The following is a 13,485-nucleotide window of genomic DNA, read 5'->3' as shown; positions in this document are numbered from 1 at the left end:
CAGTCAGATCAGCACTGTGTCTGGCCTCATTTCAGCTCCAGATGGAGCTTCCTGCAGGGCTGGTGGGAGTTCTGATTCTGCAACTTGAGCAAGTGGTTCTTGAGGCTGGCTCATCTTTCGTGTGTGACAAAATCTCTAGTTACTAAGGTAACCTTTGCTATCAACTTCTTGCACTGTACTTTTTCCAAAATAACTCCAAGAGGTTCCCTCACGTGCACAAGGACATTTACACAAAGATATTAACTGCAGCACTGCTTATAGTAGGAAAAAACTGAAAGCAACCTAAATGCCCCATCCGTAGGGGAATGCTTTAAATAAACTATGGAATACTACGCAGCAGTCCAAAAGAACAAGGCGGGGCTGTATGTGCCGACATGGATGAATCTCCAAGACATGCTGATGGGTGGAAAAAAAAGCAAGTATGGTACCATTTTTATGTTTCAAAAAAGAAAAAGGGGGGAAAAAAGGACTAATTTTATGGCATCATATACATGACGCACACATATATACATACAGATATGTATATACACATATACATGCATACATGCATAGAAAAGCTTTTACAGCGGTTGATACTGGCCACCGTGGAAGGGAAGAGAATGAAATAGAAGGCACACGGGACAACAGACTTTTATGTAAAACTTCCTAAAAGTTTCTTTTCAAGGAAATATATGCATGTATCATTTATAAAATGAACAAAAAAATTTTTTCAAAGGAAAAAAGTAGCAAAACAATTTTTAAAAATAATGCCAAACGGAATGTGCGAGGCCTTCAAGATACAACGGCCAGGAAAAACACACGAGAACTAAAAAAAAAAATAAAATAAAAGAGCAATGACTTTCTCCTGTCGATGTGGCAAAATGGGAGCGGGCGCCACGGAGAACAGAAGGGGAGGCTCGGTACCTTTCACAGCCTGTCTGGTCTGATATCTCGTCCCCTGGGAAGACTGAGGCTGCTGCTGCTGGTTTTGCTGCTGCTGCTGCTGCTGCTGCTGACGCTGCATCTTCTGCATGTGCCACTTTTGGGAGGACGTTTGAAACTTACTTGATGAGTTCCACACGACCCGCTGCACGGCCGGGGCAGTCTCCTTCGGTAAAAGTGGCCTCTGCTTTTTCACCGGGCTTCCTGCGGCGGCGGGGGCCGGGGCCGTGACGGTGACGGAGGAGGGCGCGCTGGTGGTGGCTGTGGCGCCGGCCGCGGGAGTTTGGGCGGAAGAGCGGGTGAGCACAGGCGTTTCCGGGGGAGACTGGCTGCCCGCCGTCGTGGATGGTGGCGCTTTACCTACAACTAGCCAATGCACGAAGAAAAAACAAACACAAACTGCATTTCACTCAGGTTCGCCTGCAGGGTCTCCACGCCAGCGAGTTCAGGGTAAAACCTACGAAAGCCAGGAACGGAGAGCCGGTTGGACGTGCCAAGCACACCGCGCTGGAGGAGTAGATTCTCACCGAACGCCGAGGCCCCTTCGGCTGCATCTTCCATCTCCCCAGCACAGGCCTCCTTTACTGAGCACCGGCTCACATCCGAGATGCAAGTCAAGACCTCTGGGCAAGAATGAGGCGAACGAGACCCGGCGGCTCCTCCACCGAGTGGACGACGCTGGGCGAACAGATTTGCCGTTCACGCCCTTTTTGCAAAATTACATTCTGGTCCGCCCCTTGATAAAGACCCAGCGGAAGTCAATCCAGAGATGTAGAGAAACGCTTTGACTAGGGAACCTAGAGAGCAAGCAATACCTCTAAAGAAACAGATGACTTCCCAATGGCCGAAGCACTAAGTAAAAATCAGTCACCCAGAAAGAAAAGTATTCCTTTTCTCTCTTCTGATTCCCTCCAGAACAGTTTCAAGGTGGTAATGATTGCCTTGACAATACCAGGAAAAGGAATTCTGTCCCAAGGCCACACCCTTCCCCTAACACAACGGTACTGATCTAGGATTGAGTAGCATTGCTTTGGTTTTGATTGGATTTATTCCTGTCACCATCTTTAATGTATACTGTGCGCTACTGTTCCTACTGGGTGCTGATCAAATCTAAAGAGGGTTTATACTTGCAGATGGTTTTTTCAGGGGAAATTCTTTTTTTTTTTTTTTCTTCTTTCTTTTTGAGATGAAGCGTGTGGCAAAATGGGAGCCTGCACCACGGAGAACAGAAGGGGAGCCTCTTCTGTGCAGTGCACAATCTCAGGTTCACTGCAACCTTCACCTCCTGGGTTCAAGTGATTCTCCTGCCTCAGCCTCCCAAATAGCTGGGATTACAGGCGCATGCCACCATGCCCCGCTAATTTTTGTATTTTTAGTAGAGATGAGGTTTCACTATGTTGGCCAGGCTGGTCTCAAACTCCTGACCTCATGATCCTCCTGCCCTGGCCACCCAAAGTGCTGGGATTACAGGGGTGAGCCACCACACCTGGCCAAGGGGAAATTTTTTTTAATAAAAAAATAAAATGAGGCCAGGCACAGTAGCTCACGCCTGTAATTCCAGCACTTTGGGAGGCAGGGGAGATCGTCTGAGGTCAGGAGTTTGAGGCTGGCCTGACCAACACGGTGAAACTCCATCTCTACTAAAAATACAAAAAAATTAGCCAGACATGGTGGCACACTTGGGAAACTGGGGCAGAAGACTTGGTTGAACCCGGGAAGCGGCCATTGCAATGAGCTGAGATTGCACCACTGCACTTCAGCCTGTTGGGGCAGTGAGAATCCGTCTCAAAAAATATTAATAATAAATGAAAAATAAATGAGTTTAATTATTTTAGATACTTTTTTAAGAGAGAGAGTTTTGCTAAATCACCCAGGCTGGGCTCAAGCGAGCCACTTGAGCCTCCCAAGTAGCTGGGACTATACAATACAGCACATGCTACTGTGTCCCACTTTAAATGAGTTTAATTATATTTTTAAAGAATGAGATTCTTTAAATAAAAATATTAAGTCAAAAATTATACAAGGACTTGAGAACGGCAAAGACAATGAATGTGAATGACTCAAGTTTGAAAAACGCTGCCATATGGAGTATGTCATCTTGGAGGAGCTGGGCTGGTGAGGAATAAAAGGTAGGATTTCAACAGGCAGAAAGTGAGAATCCGGAGGGAACGGCATCAGCAAGACATGTCTAGGAATAGAGAGTATTTGGGTAAGGGAGGGCAGGCAGGAAGGAGGTGCTGGAAGGCAGGTTAGAGGCAGAAGCACTGAGCAGCAGGTAGAGGGGATGATCGAGTGGGTGCTCATTTATAAAGGTGGGTCAGTTATGGATGCACAGGCCGCAGCCCCCGTAAAATGGCCCTGTGCCCCAGAGAGGATGTCCAGGGAACACACCACACGCAGGTACAAGGCAGCATCCTGATCATAGACTATGCTCCCTGATATCAAACTCCTTTTAATAAGGATAATGTCTATCTTTTTAAGATCCGTATCACCCAGAAAAGAAATGAGTGTGATTACTCCAGCAAGGATTTTCAGTAACCTGTGGGTTTTAAGAAGCCAAGGAGAATGAGGGGAAGAGACAAGCTGTCTGTTCTGACTTCAGGGGGCGTTCTGGATGGTTACCACTTGTTGCTGGCCCTCCTGCTTCCTCAGAGAGGAGAATACAGCCAAGCTGGTAGGCAAGAGCCCGGGTGGATCTAGAAGGGGAGCTTCCTGCAGTGAAGAACTTCGGTCCTTCCAGGGCAACCTGCCAGATACGGGACACAGTCCCTGCCTCTTCTAGGTGCAGATGAGGTGTTGAACTGGGCCCTTCTGAGAGGAGGGCATGGGGGCAGTGCCTTCGCAGGGCTTCTAACCTGCATAAGTGCCTTCAATGCCTTCCTTTCCTGCCATGTGACCAAAAAATATATTGTTATTGTTGATTAGCTAGCCTAGTTTTCCCATCATAAGTAACGAGCAACCACAAAAAGGTCATTTTTCTCTCTCCTGATTTTTGAAAGCAAGCACCCAGCAGGGCAGAGGGGTTACTGCTCTGCAGTGATCACAGCTGGCTCTCTGCCAAATAAATAGCTGGCGTATTCAATGTGATTAAGAGTCCAGGCTCAAAATACTGTTTGCAGTTATTTAGATACCAAAACATTTAAATTTTTAGGAATCCTGATGGTTTATGGAGAAAAAATTAGGCTACAGGAAATTTCTTTTGTCCCAGAAATTTAGAGTACATAATCACCTATAACCAAAAAAAAAAGAGTGTATTTTTTTTAAAGGGTCAGCACCTGAGATGCTGCCCCATCAAATTAACCTACTTATTCCTAAATTTGTCACTGGTCACTGTTTTTTATTTACAAAGCGAGGACTTTTTAAGAGAAAAATTAGCATCCCCTTTGTAGAAGGATGGAAATTTCTGATATGCCAGTGCAAGCATAGCAGTCTTTAAGTGCACTCTCTTTGCTTCTGTTCAGAGATTACTAGTTATAAAAGCTGTTTTGCCATCCGAAGATTCATATTCTACCCAGAAGCTGCATCCCTAGTGGAAGGTAAGCTGGAGGTACCGCACTCCAAAATGCCCTTCACTTACTAAACTCTTAAATGAAAACACATCATTGAAAAGATACTCTCCAGCAGAGTCTGACATGAGGCCAATTTTTCAAGACCCAAACCACCATGAACTCTGAATTTAAGATCAGTTTTGCCCCAAGCCTTAGAAAGCTGCTCTAACTGAATTGTGTTTTAGAATTCTCTTCAGCGTAATTGTCCACCATCTAATTCCCTTCAGACATCAGTGTGAGGAAGAACTCTACTTCTTTCAATCAAAGAGAATGTTTTTTTATTTTTTGGAAAGTATGAGATCTTTTAAGGCACTGTGTTTCCCATTCTGCTTTCATTGCCAGGAAGCTCAGAGCCAACTTTGTTAACGCTGAAGGTTGAAACAGTACAGATTTCTGAATAAAACCTTTCCCCAGACCACTTGCTATTCTACCTTCATTTTCCTTTTACATGGATGCCTTTATTTTCATCTAGTCTCATATGGTTATGTATCCTTGTCAATCTGTTGCAAATTCTTTCTGGAAGAGGTAGGGGCATAAAACCAATCAATCAAAGAACTGTTCCAGAAAGAAAGAACAGTATAAATATGTCATTCATAGGAGTACTGCCATCTGCACCCAAATATTCCTACAATCCTCATGGAATAAATGCTGCTCCTATTGTTCTCTGAAACAACAGAGGCAGTCTCTCAAACCCAATCCACAACATACTCAGATTTTTCAGAAGCTATCCATAAATCTAACAGACGGGTCGGGATGGTTTGATGGCCCATCTTCCCTCCCTTATGTAACTGCATCTCTCTCTTCCTCCACTGTACCTCTCACAGACATTCTCTTTAGTTGAACTGCAGGAATCATCTCACACTCTGATAGCTAGGTTCCAGAGCAGCCCAGGTTGACCATAACCACAGCAGAAAGATTCCCAAGGCCCACTCGTGACTTGCTTTAAGCCATCAGGCAATGGAAACCCCAAAGGACATGGAATTGCATCTTATTCAAGGGTTTGAAGAACAAGTAAGCTCCTGTTAGAAGTTAGGCACAGTCAAGAATTAAACCTGGCTATCCCTTATGTTACTCACAACATATGTAAGGTTTTATGGCTACCACCTCTAATTTGTCCTTAGGCAATGTTTCTTCTGGGCCCCGAGTTAATTCTTCAGTATCTTTATTGAGCATGTTGAATCCTCTAACCTACTTGCCAAGCCAACTGAAAAATGTACTGAATACTTTGTCAGTGGGAAAAAAAATCTTTCCAATCATTCACACACCCCTTTTGGAGGGCTTGTTATCACGCCCAGGCTGCACTAGGCTGCAGGGTAGTCACTGCCGGTTCAGAATATAACAGCAGCCTCGGAGACTCGGGATATTTGGCAATATCTGATTGCCACATTTGTGGCTGCCACAGCTGGGCAAGCACGACTGCCATCTGGCTGGTAGAGGCCAGGGATGCTGGAAAACATCCTCCAATACACAGGACTAAGGATTATCCAGGGCAAATAGCCAGTAGAGCAAGGTTGTGAAACTCTGGGCTCAGTTAAGTTAAATGCAAATAAGATTAAAAGTCAATGCAGCCAGGCACGGTGGCTCATGCCTGTAGTCCCAGCACTTTGGGAGGCCGAAGCAAGTGGATCACCTGAGGTCAGGAGTTCAAGACCAGCCTGGCCAACGTGGTGAAACCTCGTTTCTACTAAAAATACAAAAATTAGCCTGGCAAGGTGGTGCGCGCCTGTAATCCCAGGGACTTGGGAGGTTGAGGCAAGAGAATCACTTGAAACCCAGAGGTGGAGGTTGCAATGAGCCAAGAGATCATGCCATTGCACTCCAGCCTGAGCGATGAGAGCGAAACTCTGTCACCAGCACCCCTCACCCCAAAAAAGCCAATACATGTATCTACCGTACTTCATTGTGAGACAGTCTCACTCTGTCACCAGGCTGGAGTGCAGTGGCACAATCTCAGCTCACTGCAACCTCTGCCTCCCAGGTTCAAGTGACTCTCCTGCCTCAGACTCCCAAGTAGCTGGGACTACAGGTGCTCGCCACCATGCCCAGCTAATTTTTTGTTTTTAGTAGAGACAGGATTTCACCATGTTAGCCAGGATGGTCTCAATCTCTTGACCTTGTGATCCACCCGCCTTGGCCTCCTAAAGTGCTGGGATTACAGGCCTGAGCCACCATGCCTGGCCCCCATACTTCATTTTCTAGTGCCCTAAGGATCATTCAACATTCTGGCACCAACTACCCAAATAATGTCCAGCTATCATTGGAGATGCCTAGGTGGCATGAGGGGAGGAAAGGGATGCTGAAATCATCAAAACCTTTTAAATGAACACTTTTTTTTCTTTTTTTTTGAGAAGGAGTCTTAGTCTGTCATCCAGGCTAGAATGCTGTAGCAGGATCTCAGCTCACTGCAACCTCCACCTCCTGGGTTCCAGCAATTCTCCGCCTCAGCCTCCCAAGTAGCTGGGATTACAGGCACCTGCCAGCATGCCTGGCTAATTTTTGTATTTTTAGTTGCGATGGGGTTTCACTATGTAGGTCAAGCTGGCCTCGAACTCCTGACCTCAAATGATCCACCTGCCTCGGCCTCCCGAAGTGCTGCGATTACAGGTGTGAGCCACCACACCTGGCCTGAAATGAACACTGCTAACCATTTGAGACTTGTAAACAAAGAACAAGATGTCTGTGGAATGGAGCAATGGAGGACCATTTGATAAGGTCCAAATGTTAACAAATACTTTAGGGAAATAAATGAGCATACTGAAGAAGCTGCTCAGACAAAACATGACTTGGTCACTAAAGTAACCACCATTTTCTAAGAGACTTCTTTTTGTGCACTTAAAATCAACCATATCAGATACTGAGCAGGTAAAAGGTAGCTGGGCCTATGTTTGTGTCCAGGCTCTGTTCCATCACTAGCTAGGTAACCTTCAACCAAACACAGCTTCACTGTGCCTCTCTCGGTGGTGTTAGAGGGTCATATAACTTATGGTTGGTTGGTTTGTTTAAAGGTCATATAATTTTTGATAATAAACATACGAGGTAGGATTCTAAACCCAATTAAGAAAACTATAAACGAACACAATCACTTACCATCCTGTTTCGGAGATGGTGCTTTGGGTTCCTTCTTATTTTTTCGACCCTCCCGCCCAGAATGGTCTTCTCCTAAATCTATGACAAGTTCACTCTCTGAGTCGGAGTCCAGGCCCAAATGGACTGTTGGGGAATCAGTCTCATCTTTTCCCTTCAGTTTATCCTTTGTGGGGTGAGGTGAAGGCTTTGCCTTTTCGGAAAAGTCCTTCTCCGGCTCAGGGCTGGCCTTGTCCTTGACTGTTACTGCTCCAGAGTCTGCCTTCTCGCTGGCTGGTGATGTGCTTTTCAGCTCCTCTTTAATCTCTACTGGGTTTGTAGGCTTGGGCTTTTTTTTGACGGCAGATGGCTCTTTGTCCATCTGACAACCCTCTTTGTCCTCTGCGTCTTCTGGTTCATTCTTGGCCTTCTGCTCCTCATCACTGATATACTCACTGTCGCTGCTATCTGACTTCTCAGAATCCTCCGAGTCACTGTGCTCTACAGCCGTGTAAACATCTTCTGAGATTTCATTGATGCCTAAATTTAAAAAGAAAGCCCAGCATGTGGGATAGTCACAAAATAAAGATCAGGACAAAAAATGCAAACATTTTCCACACCAAACACTGGAGTAAGAAAAAGACATTTCAAATTGCATCACACTGGGACCCGTAATAAACTCAAGTGGCACTGACTATGGCTGACCGGTGGAATTGCCTTTGGTGAGAGTTTTGGTTGTTAACATTCAAAGGAGACACGGGACCTACCAACAGAAATCTTAAATGTATATGGCACTAAATATGTGGCACTAAATTGTTTTATAACATTGATAACCAATCGGGATTATTGAGAATGAGAGGGCTGGAAGGGAACAACAGGAATAAGCTGTTCAAACTGATCCACTTTACAGATTAGAAAACAGAGGCCCAAGGATATGACCCGCCCTAGGACACAAGACAGAGGCCAGACCAGAACCTTGGGTTCCTGGCTCCCCACCAAGCACTCTTGCTTCCCTTGGGTTCCCAAAGTGGTGAAGTTCTTTATCCTTTGTGTCCAGCGCCCAAAGAAATAAGCCAACGCCTTCAAGCAGAGGCTGCAAACACTCAGCCCACAAGCCACATCTAGCTTGCAGACATGTTTCATGGGAGAGGCACTGGTTTGACCGACAGGGTATCTTATCTGCTTTTGGTTTTCTAATTTATAATGTGTTACCCAATTCACAACTCAGAAAATTTCATAGAGAAATCAAAGCAGGGGCGTCTGATAAAGAGGGGAAAATCTAGCCTCTCTGAGTCAGCAACCTGCCAGGCATTGGCTGGGACAGGAAAGCCACTGGCTTCTCTAGGCAGGGGACACACTTGTCTCCAGGTGACCCAGGTGCCCAGCCCTCCCTCCTGCTCCCTGCACTCATGTGGAAAGTCAACTGCCACTCCGTGTGCATTGCTCTTCCACTGGTAAAGGAGTCAGGAGAAAAGTCACATACTTCCGTCTCTTTCAAAAGGGAGAAGCACAAGCTAGCAGGTGTTTCACACACACAAACAAAAAGCACAAACTAGCAGGTGTTTCACACATACACAGGCAAAGGCACATTTCTAACAATAGTTCCATTTAACCCATTTACACCTCCTGCTCCCAATAATACGCTGTGCCATCATCATACTGTCGGTAATGCTACTATATTCTAAACTTTTGGAAAGAGGAAAGAAAACCCAACGAAGTCTGTGCAATCTCTTCATTTAGAGCAATGGCCACTGACAGTGGTGCCACTGTCCAACCCAGACACAGCAAAGGGAAACCTGCAAAAGTACCAGAGCCATCAACAGCCCAGAGCATGGGAGATGGGCAGGATCACTGGGAAATATATCTGCCTCCACCAGGGCTCAAACAAAAACACAAGTCAAGCCAGGCCAGGCACGGTGGTGCACACATGTACCCCAGCTGTTCAGGAAGCTGAGGCAAAAGAACTGCTTGAACCCAAGAGTTCAAGGCTGGCCAGGGCAAGACAGCAAGAACACAAGCCAAAATACAAACACCCAGATCTGGTATAATTCTGGAAACCTAGGCTTGTGCTGCTGGTAGCTCATGATCAGAAACAAGAAGGAAGGCTGGGCGCGGTGGCTCACGCCTGTAATCCCAGCACTTTGGGAGGCCGAGCCGGGCAGATCATCTTAGGTCAGGAGTTCGAGACCAGCCTGATCAACATGGAGAAACCCCATCTCTACTAAAAAAAAAAATGCAAAATTAGTCAGGTGTGGTGGCACATGCCTGTAAACCCAGCTACTCAGGAAGCTGAGGCAGCAGAATCACTTGAACCTGGAAGGCAGGGGTTGTGGTGAGCCAAGATTGTGTCATTGCACTTCAGCCTGGGCAACAAGTGCGAAACTCCGCCTCAAAACAAAACAAAAAGCAACAAGAAGGAGAAGTGTAGCCACATATGGGATAGGAAAAGCCTGGGTACTGGGGTCCAAAGGATATGAATTCAAATCCTGCTCTTCTGTTTTTATTACTGGTGTGACCCTGAATAAGTGATTCATCTCTCTGAGCCTCAGTTTCTCCATCTGCAAAATGGGACTGATAAAAGTATCAACCTCCTAAGACAATCTATATGCAGTGTTTAGCATAGTGTCAGAGAAAACACTCGGTAAATGGAAATATTACAACTCTTATTAGCGATAAAAACAAATCAAGAGTAGGACCAGCTGCATGGAAGGACCCAAGAGGCATATGTAAATGGCACGCCAAATTTCATCCATGCCACTCAATGTCCTGATCAAACAGGCAAGCCAATGGGAGCTGCTGTCCTCTGGTCAGCCCCAGGTGGTCCCTAACTATAGCTGCTTTCTCACTTGAAGATGCAGAACACCCACTGACACTCGGAGGAGCTTGCTCTCCAGAAGCCCAGCCATCCCCCACTTCTTCAGAAATGCCCTGCTAGATTTACTGACATATTCAACAAACATTCCAGAGCATCTACCATGTGCATAAAGTACCATAGAGAAGGCAAATCCTCATCCAACAGCCTCCCTGCCGTCAAGGAGTTTCCGGTCTAGATTGGGAGGGACACTCCCACACATAGGGACCATTGCTGCTTCCAAGCAATAAAGTACCAAAGGAGGCGGGCAGATGGGGAGGGCAGTCAGGGGAGACGTCCGGGAGGAGGGGAGATCTGAGCTCAGCCTCACGGAAGGGCAGGATTCAGGTAGGCAGTGTGAAGACAGGCAGCACAGGGAAGAGCAAGGAAGGCAACAGCTACAGAAGCGGGAAGGGTTTGCCAGGTGGGGAGGACACCGGTCTGGAGGGAAAGGGTTTTGTGTCGGACACCTGCAGAACACACTCGGTATTGGTGTGGAGACACTGATGTGTACTGAGAGGGAGAGCCGAGGCAAACCCAGAGGATCCTCATTCTGCTTGCAAACCTTGATGCTTCAAACCTGTATCTCAAGTTTCCCAGCTGCTTTCACCAAAGAATAAAATCTGATGAGTTCAAAGAGCCCTGAATTAACTAGCAAGTCTGAAATCTTTTGCCATTAGTGGAAATACATTTTAGCTGAGCAAACAGTTTAAGTTTAAAGCACCTGCTAAAAGCAGTCAGGACTCAACCGTGATTTCGTCCCGGTGGCATCCCTACAAGTAATGGTAACAATGATACTGCTAGGGAAAAAAAACAAAACAAACCTAATTGTGCTTTGCAACTCTCTATGGTCTTGTCAAGATTCAGCTGGAACCTGCTACGAATCTGGCGCTTGGGAGAGATGAGAGGAACGGGGGTAGACTGTTGCTGGACCGACTCACTCAGCTCCTTCAAATCCATCTCTGCTTTGCTTCGATCTGAAAGAGACCATCACACCTTCGTAAGACCAGGCACACAATGATGCTCATTACTGAGCTTAGTCCTTGCAAAGTCAGAGCAAAACACACATTTCAGAACACGGGGGAGGGGGGATACGTTCTTTGTCATTCATCCCAACAATATCATCTGCTCAACCACATGGGGTGACATGAAGATAATGGCCTGCGTGCACACGTTTGGCAGGTTTAAACAGTCCACTGAACAATCATCTGGGTGACTTTCAATATTTCAAATGGACAGTCCCAGCCAGATGGCTCAGTGTGTGGAAGTCAGCATCATTAGGGACCCTCTAAAGGCAAAGGTTACTGGCAGATATTCACTCTCAATTTCAGTGTACAAAGCAACACCGAGCCTGGTCAGGGTGTACTTGTAACTGCAGGTCCAGATTGGAGGGGGCTTTTATCCAAGGACAGCGACCCCCTCAAAAACACCCTGACAGCTGGGAACCCTAAATGCCTATTTGCCACAGAGGCTTCATTTTTCGTTCTCCGTGGACCTAGTCTGGGGCTGAAACTAGAAAGGGTGGGGAGTATAAGACAGGCAGACCTTCCAACCTGTGTGCTCTGGCTCGCGGCATCTGCGTGAGGCAGGGGGAACAGATTAGCCCTGGATACTCAACCTGCATCTAACAGGTCTTGCTCAAGTAAGAGTCCAAGGTCGTTAGCCCAGTTCCCAGGCAGAGACCTCTGGGGGGTGCCTCGGGCCAAAGGTCCTGTCCCCTCACTTCTGCGAGGGCTCTTTGTAGGACCAGCAGGATGGATTCAAAGAGTCAGTGAGTCTTCATTTTCTGGATTCCTTTCCCACCTACTCTAGCACCCCCAAAATATTAAGAGTTTCAGCGGCTGCAAAGGTCCACAAAGCAACAAGCGACTCTGCAGGTGGGGCCTACTGTCCTCCACTGTGCATGCCACCCTCTGGCATCCCCACAAACCCACCCAAAGCAGAATGTGGGGCAGCTGTCCTACCCCGGCCGATCCCAGAAAGCAGATGGCATCCAATCAACCCACAAAGAGAAAAAGCCATTTCTGAGCCGGTTCCCAACAGCGATGAGCTTGCTCCCTGGACTTCGAGCTTCATCTCCCAGCTCCCTCCACGCCTCAAGCCGCCTCCTTTCATTGGGCTGTTAAAGAGGCCCTGGAATCTAGTCCAGCTGGGCTGGAAGCACTATTTAAAGCCATCGCTCTCTCCAACCTTTTGCCTTTGGCCTAACCCAACCACTCTCCCGTTCACACAGTAAGGGAGCGTTCTTAAATACTGCATACCCAGAAATTAGCTCCTTCAAAGTGACCAGAAGCGGCCTCCAAAAGCCCCACCCAATCCACTCATAGGTGACCAGAAGCAATAAACTGCTCCAATTTAATTTTAACACCCACCAAGGTAAGATTAGAAAGGGGTCTTTGCCCAGCCAGCTGTGGTGGAATGCACCTGTAGTCCCAGCTACGCAGGAGGCTGAGGCAGAAGAATGGCTTCAGCCAGGATTAGTGGCTGTACTGAGCCATGATCACGCCACTACAGTCTAGACTGGACAACAGAGCAAGACCCTATTATTTAAAAAAAAAAAAAAAAAAAAAAAAAAAAAGGGAGGGAAGAGATGGGTCTTTTCTTAAATCACACTCATAGACTGCCCTTCCCAGACCCAGGGAGATTCCAGAAGTAAGTGCTCAGAGCAAGCAGAGACACTATCCCTTCAAGAAAAATACCCAAAAAAATATATGCGTGTGCATGCATGCACATGTGCACGTGTGTACACACACACTGATCAGGGCTTTAAAGAGAGGCTACTAGAGACAGGACTGCAGACATTCACACGGCCACCTCTCAGAGGGGGAAGAATGTGCAAATTTCCCGCAGGGAGGCCAGGCACAGTGATTCACACTTCTCCCTGCACTTTGAGACCCAGAGGCAGGTGGATTGCTTGAGGCCAGGAGTTCGAGACCAGGCTGGGCAACATAGCAAGACCCTATTTCTACAAAAAATACAAAAAGTAGCTGGGCTTGGTGGTACATGCCTATAATCCTAGCTACTTGGGAGGCTGACAGGAGGACTGCTTGAGCCTAAGGGTTTGAGACTGCAGTGAGCCATGACTGTGTATCTGCACTCCAG

General features: G+C 46.8%; 1 protein-coding gene across 19 annotated transcripts in view; it reads right to left on the bottom strand.

Annotated features, from left to right (window-relative positions):
* Positions 1-13,485, bottom strand: part of ZMYND8 (zinc finger MYND-type containing 8) — a 138,187-nt gene that overhangs the window by 25,259 nt on the left and 99,443 nt on the right. For 14 of the 19 annotated variants that reach the window (XR_004264346.1, XM_032263593.1, XM_032263606.1 and 11 more), the window contains 3 exons: positions 11,208-11,360; positions 7,557-8,072; positions 904-1,287 (listed from right to left, as the gene is read on the bottom strand). Coding sequence is in view for 18 of the 19 variants with exons in the window: in XM_032263593.1 (XP_032119484.1) it covers positions 904-1,287; positions 7,557-8,072; positions 11,208-11,360 (1,053 nt within the window). In the remaining variant the exon portion in view is untranslated. The remainder of the gene's footprint in view (positions 1-903; positions 1,288-7,556; positions 8,073-11,207; positions 11,361-13,485) is intronic. The other 5 variants (XM_032263601.1, XM_032263603.1, XM_032263608.1 and 2 more) reach the window with 3 other exon arrangements.

The sequence above is a fragment of the Sapajus apella genome, unplaced genomic scaffold (genome assembly GCF_009761245.1).
Source record: "Sapajus apella isolate SASKATOON/1434 unplaced genomic scaffold, GSC_monkey_1.0 scaffold137, whole genome shotgun sequence".
Lineage (NCBI taxonomy): Eukaryota > Metazoa > Chordata > Mammalia > Primates > Cebidae > Sapajus > Sapajus apella.
Note: the sequence above shows the minus strand (reverse complement) of the source record. Positions and strands in the feature narration are given on the sequence as shown.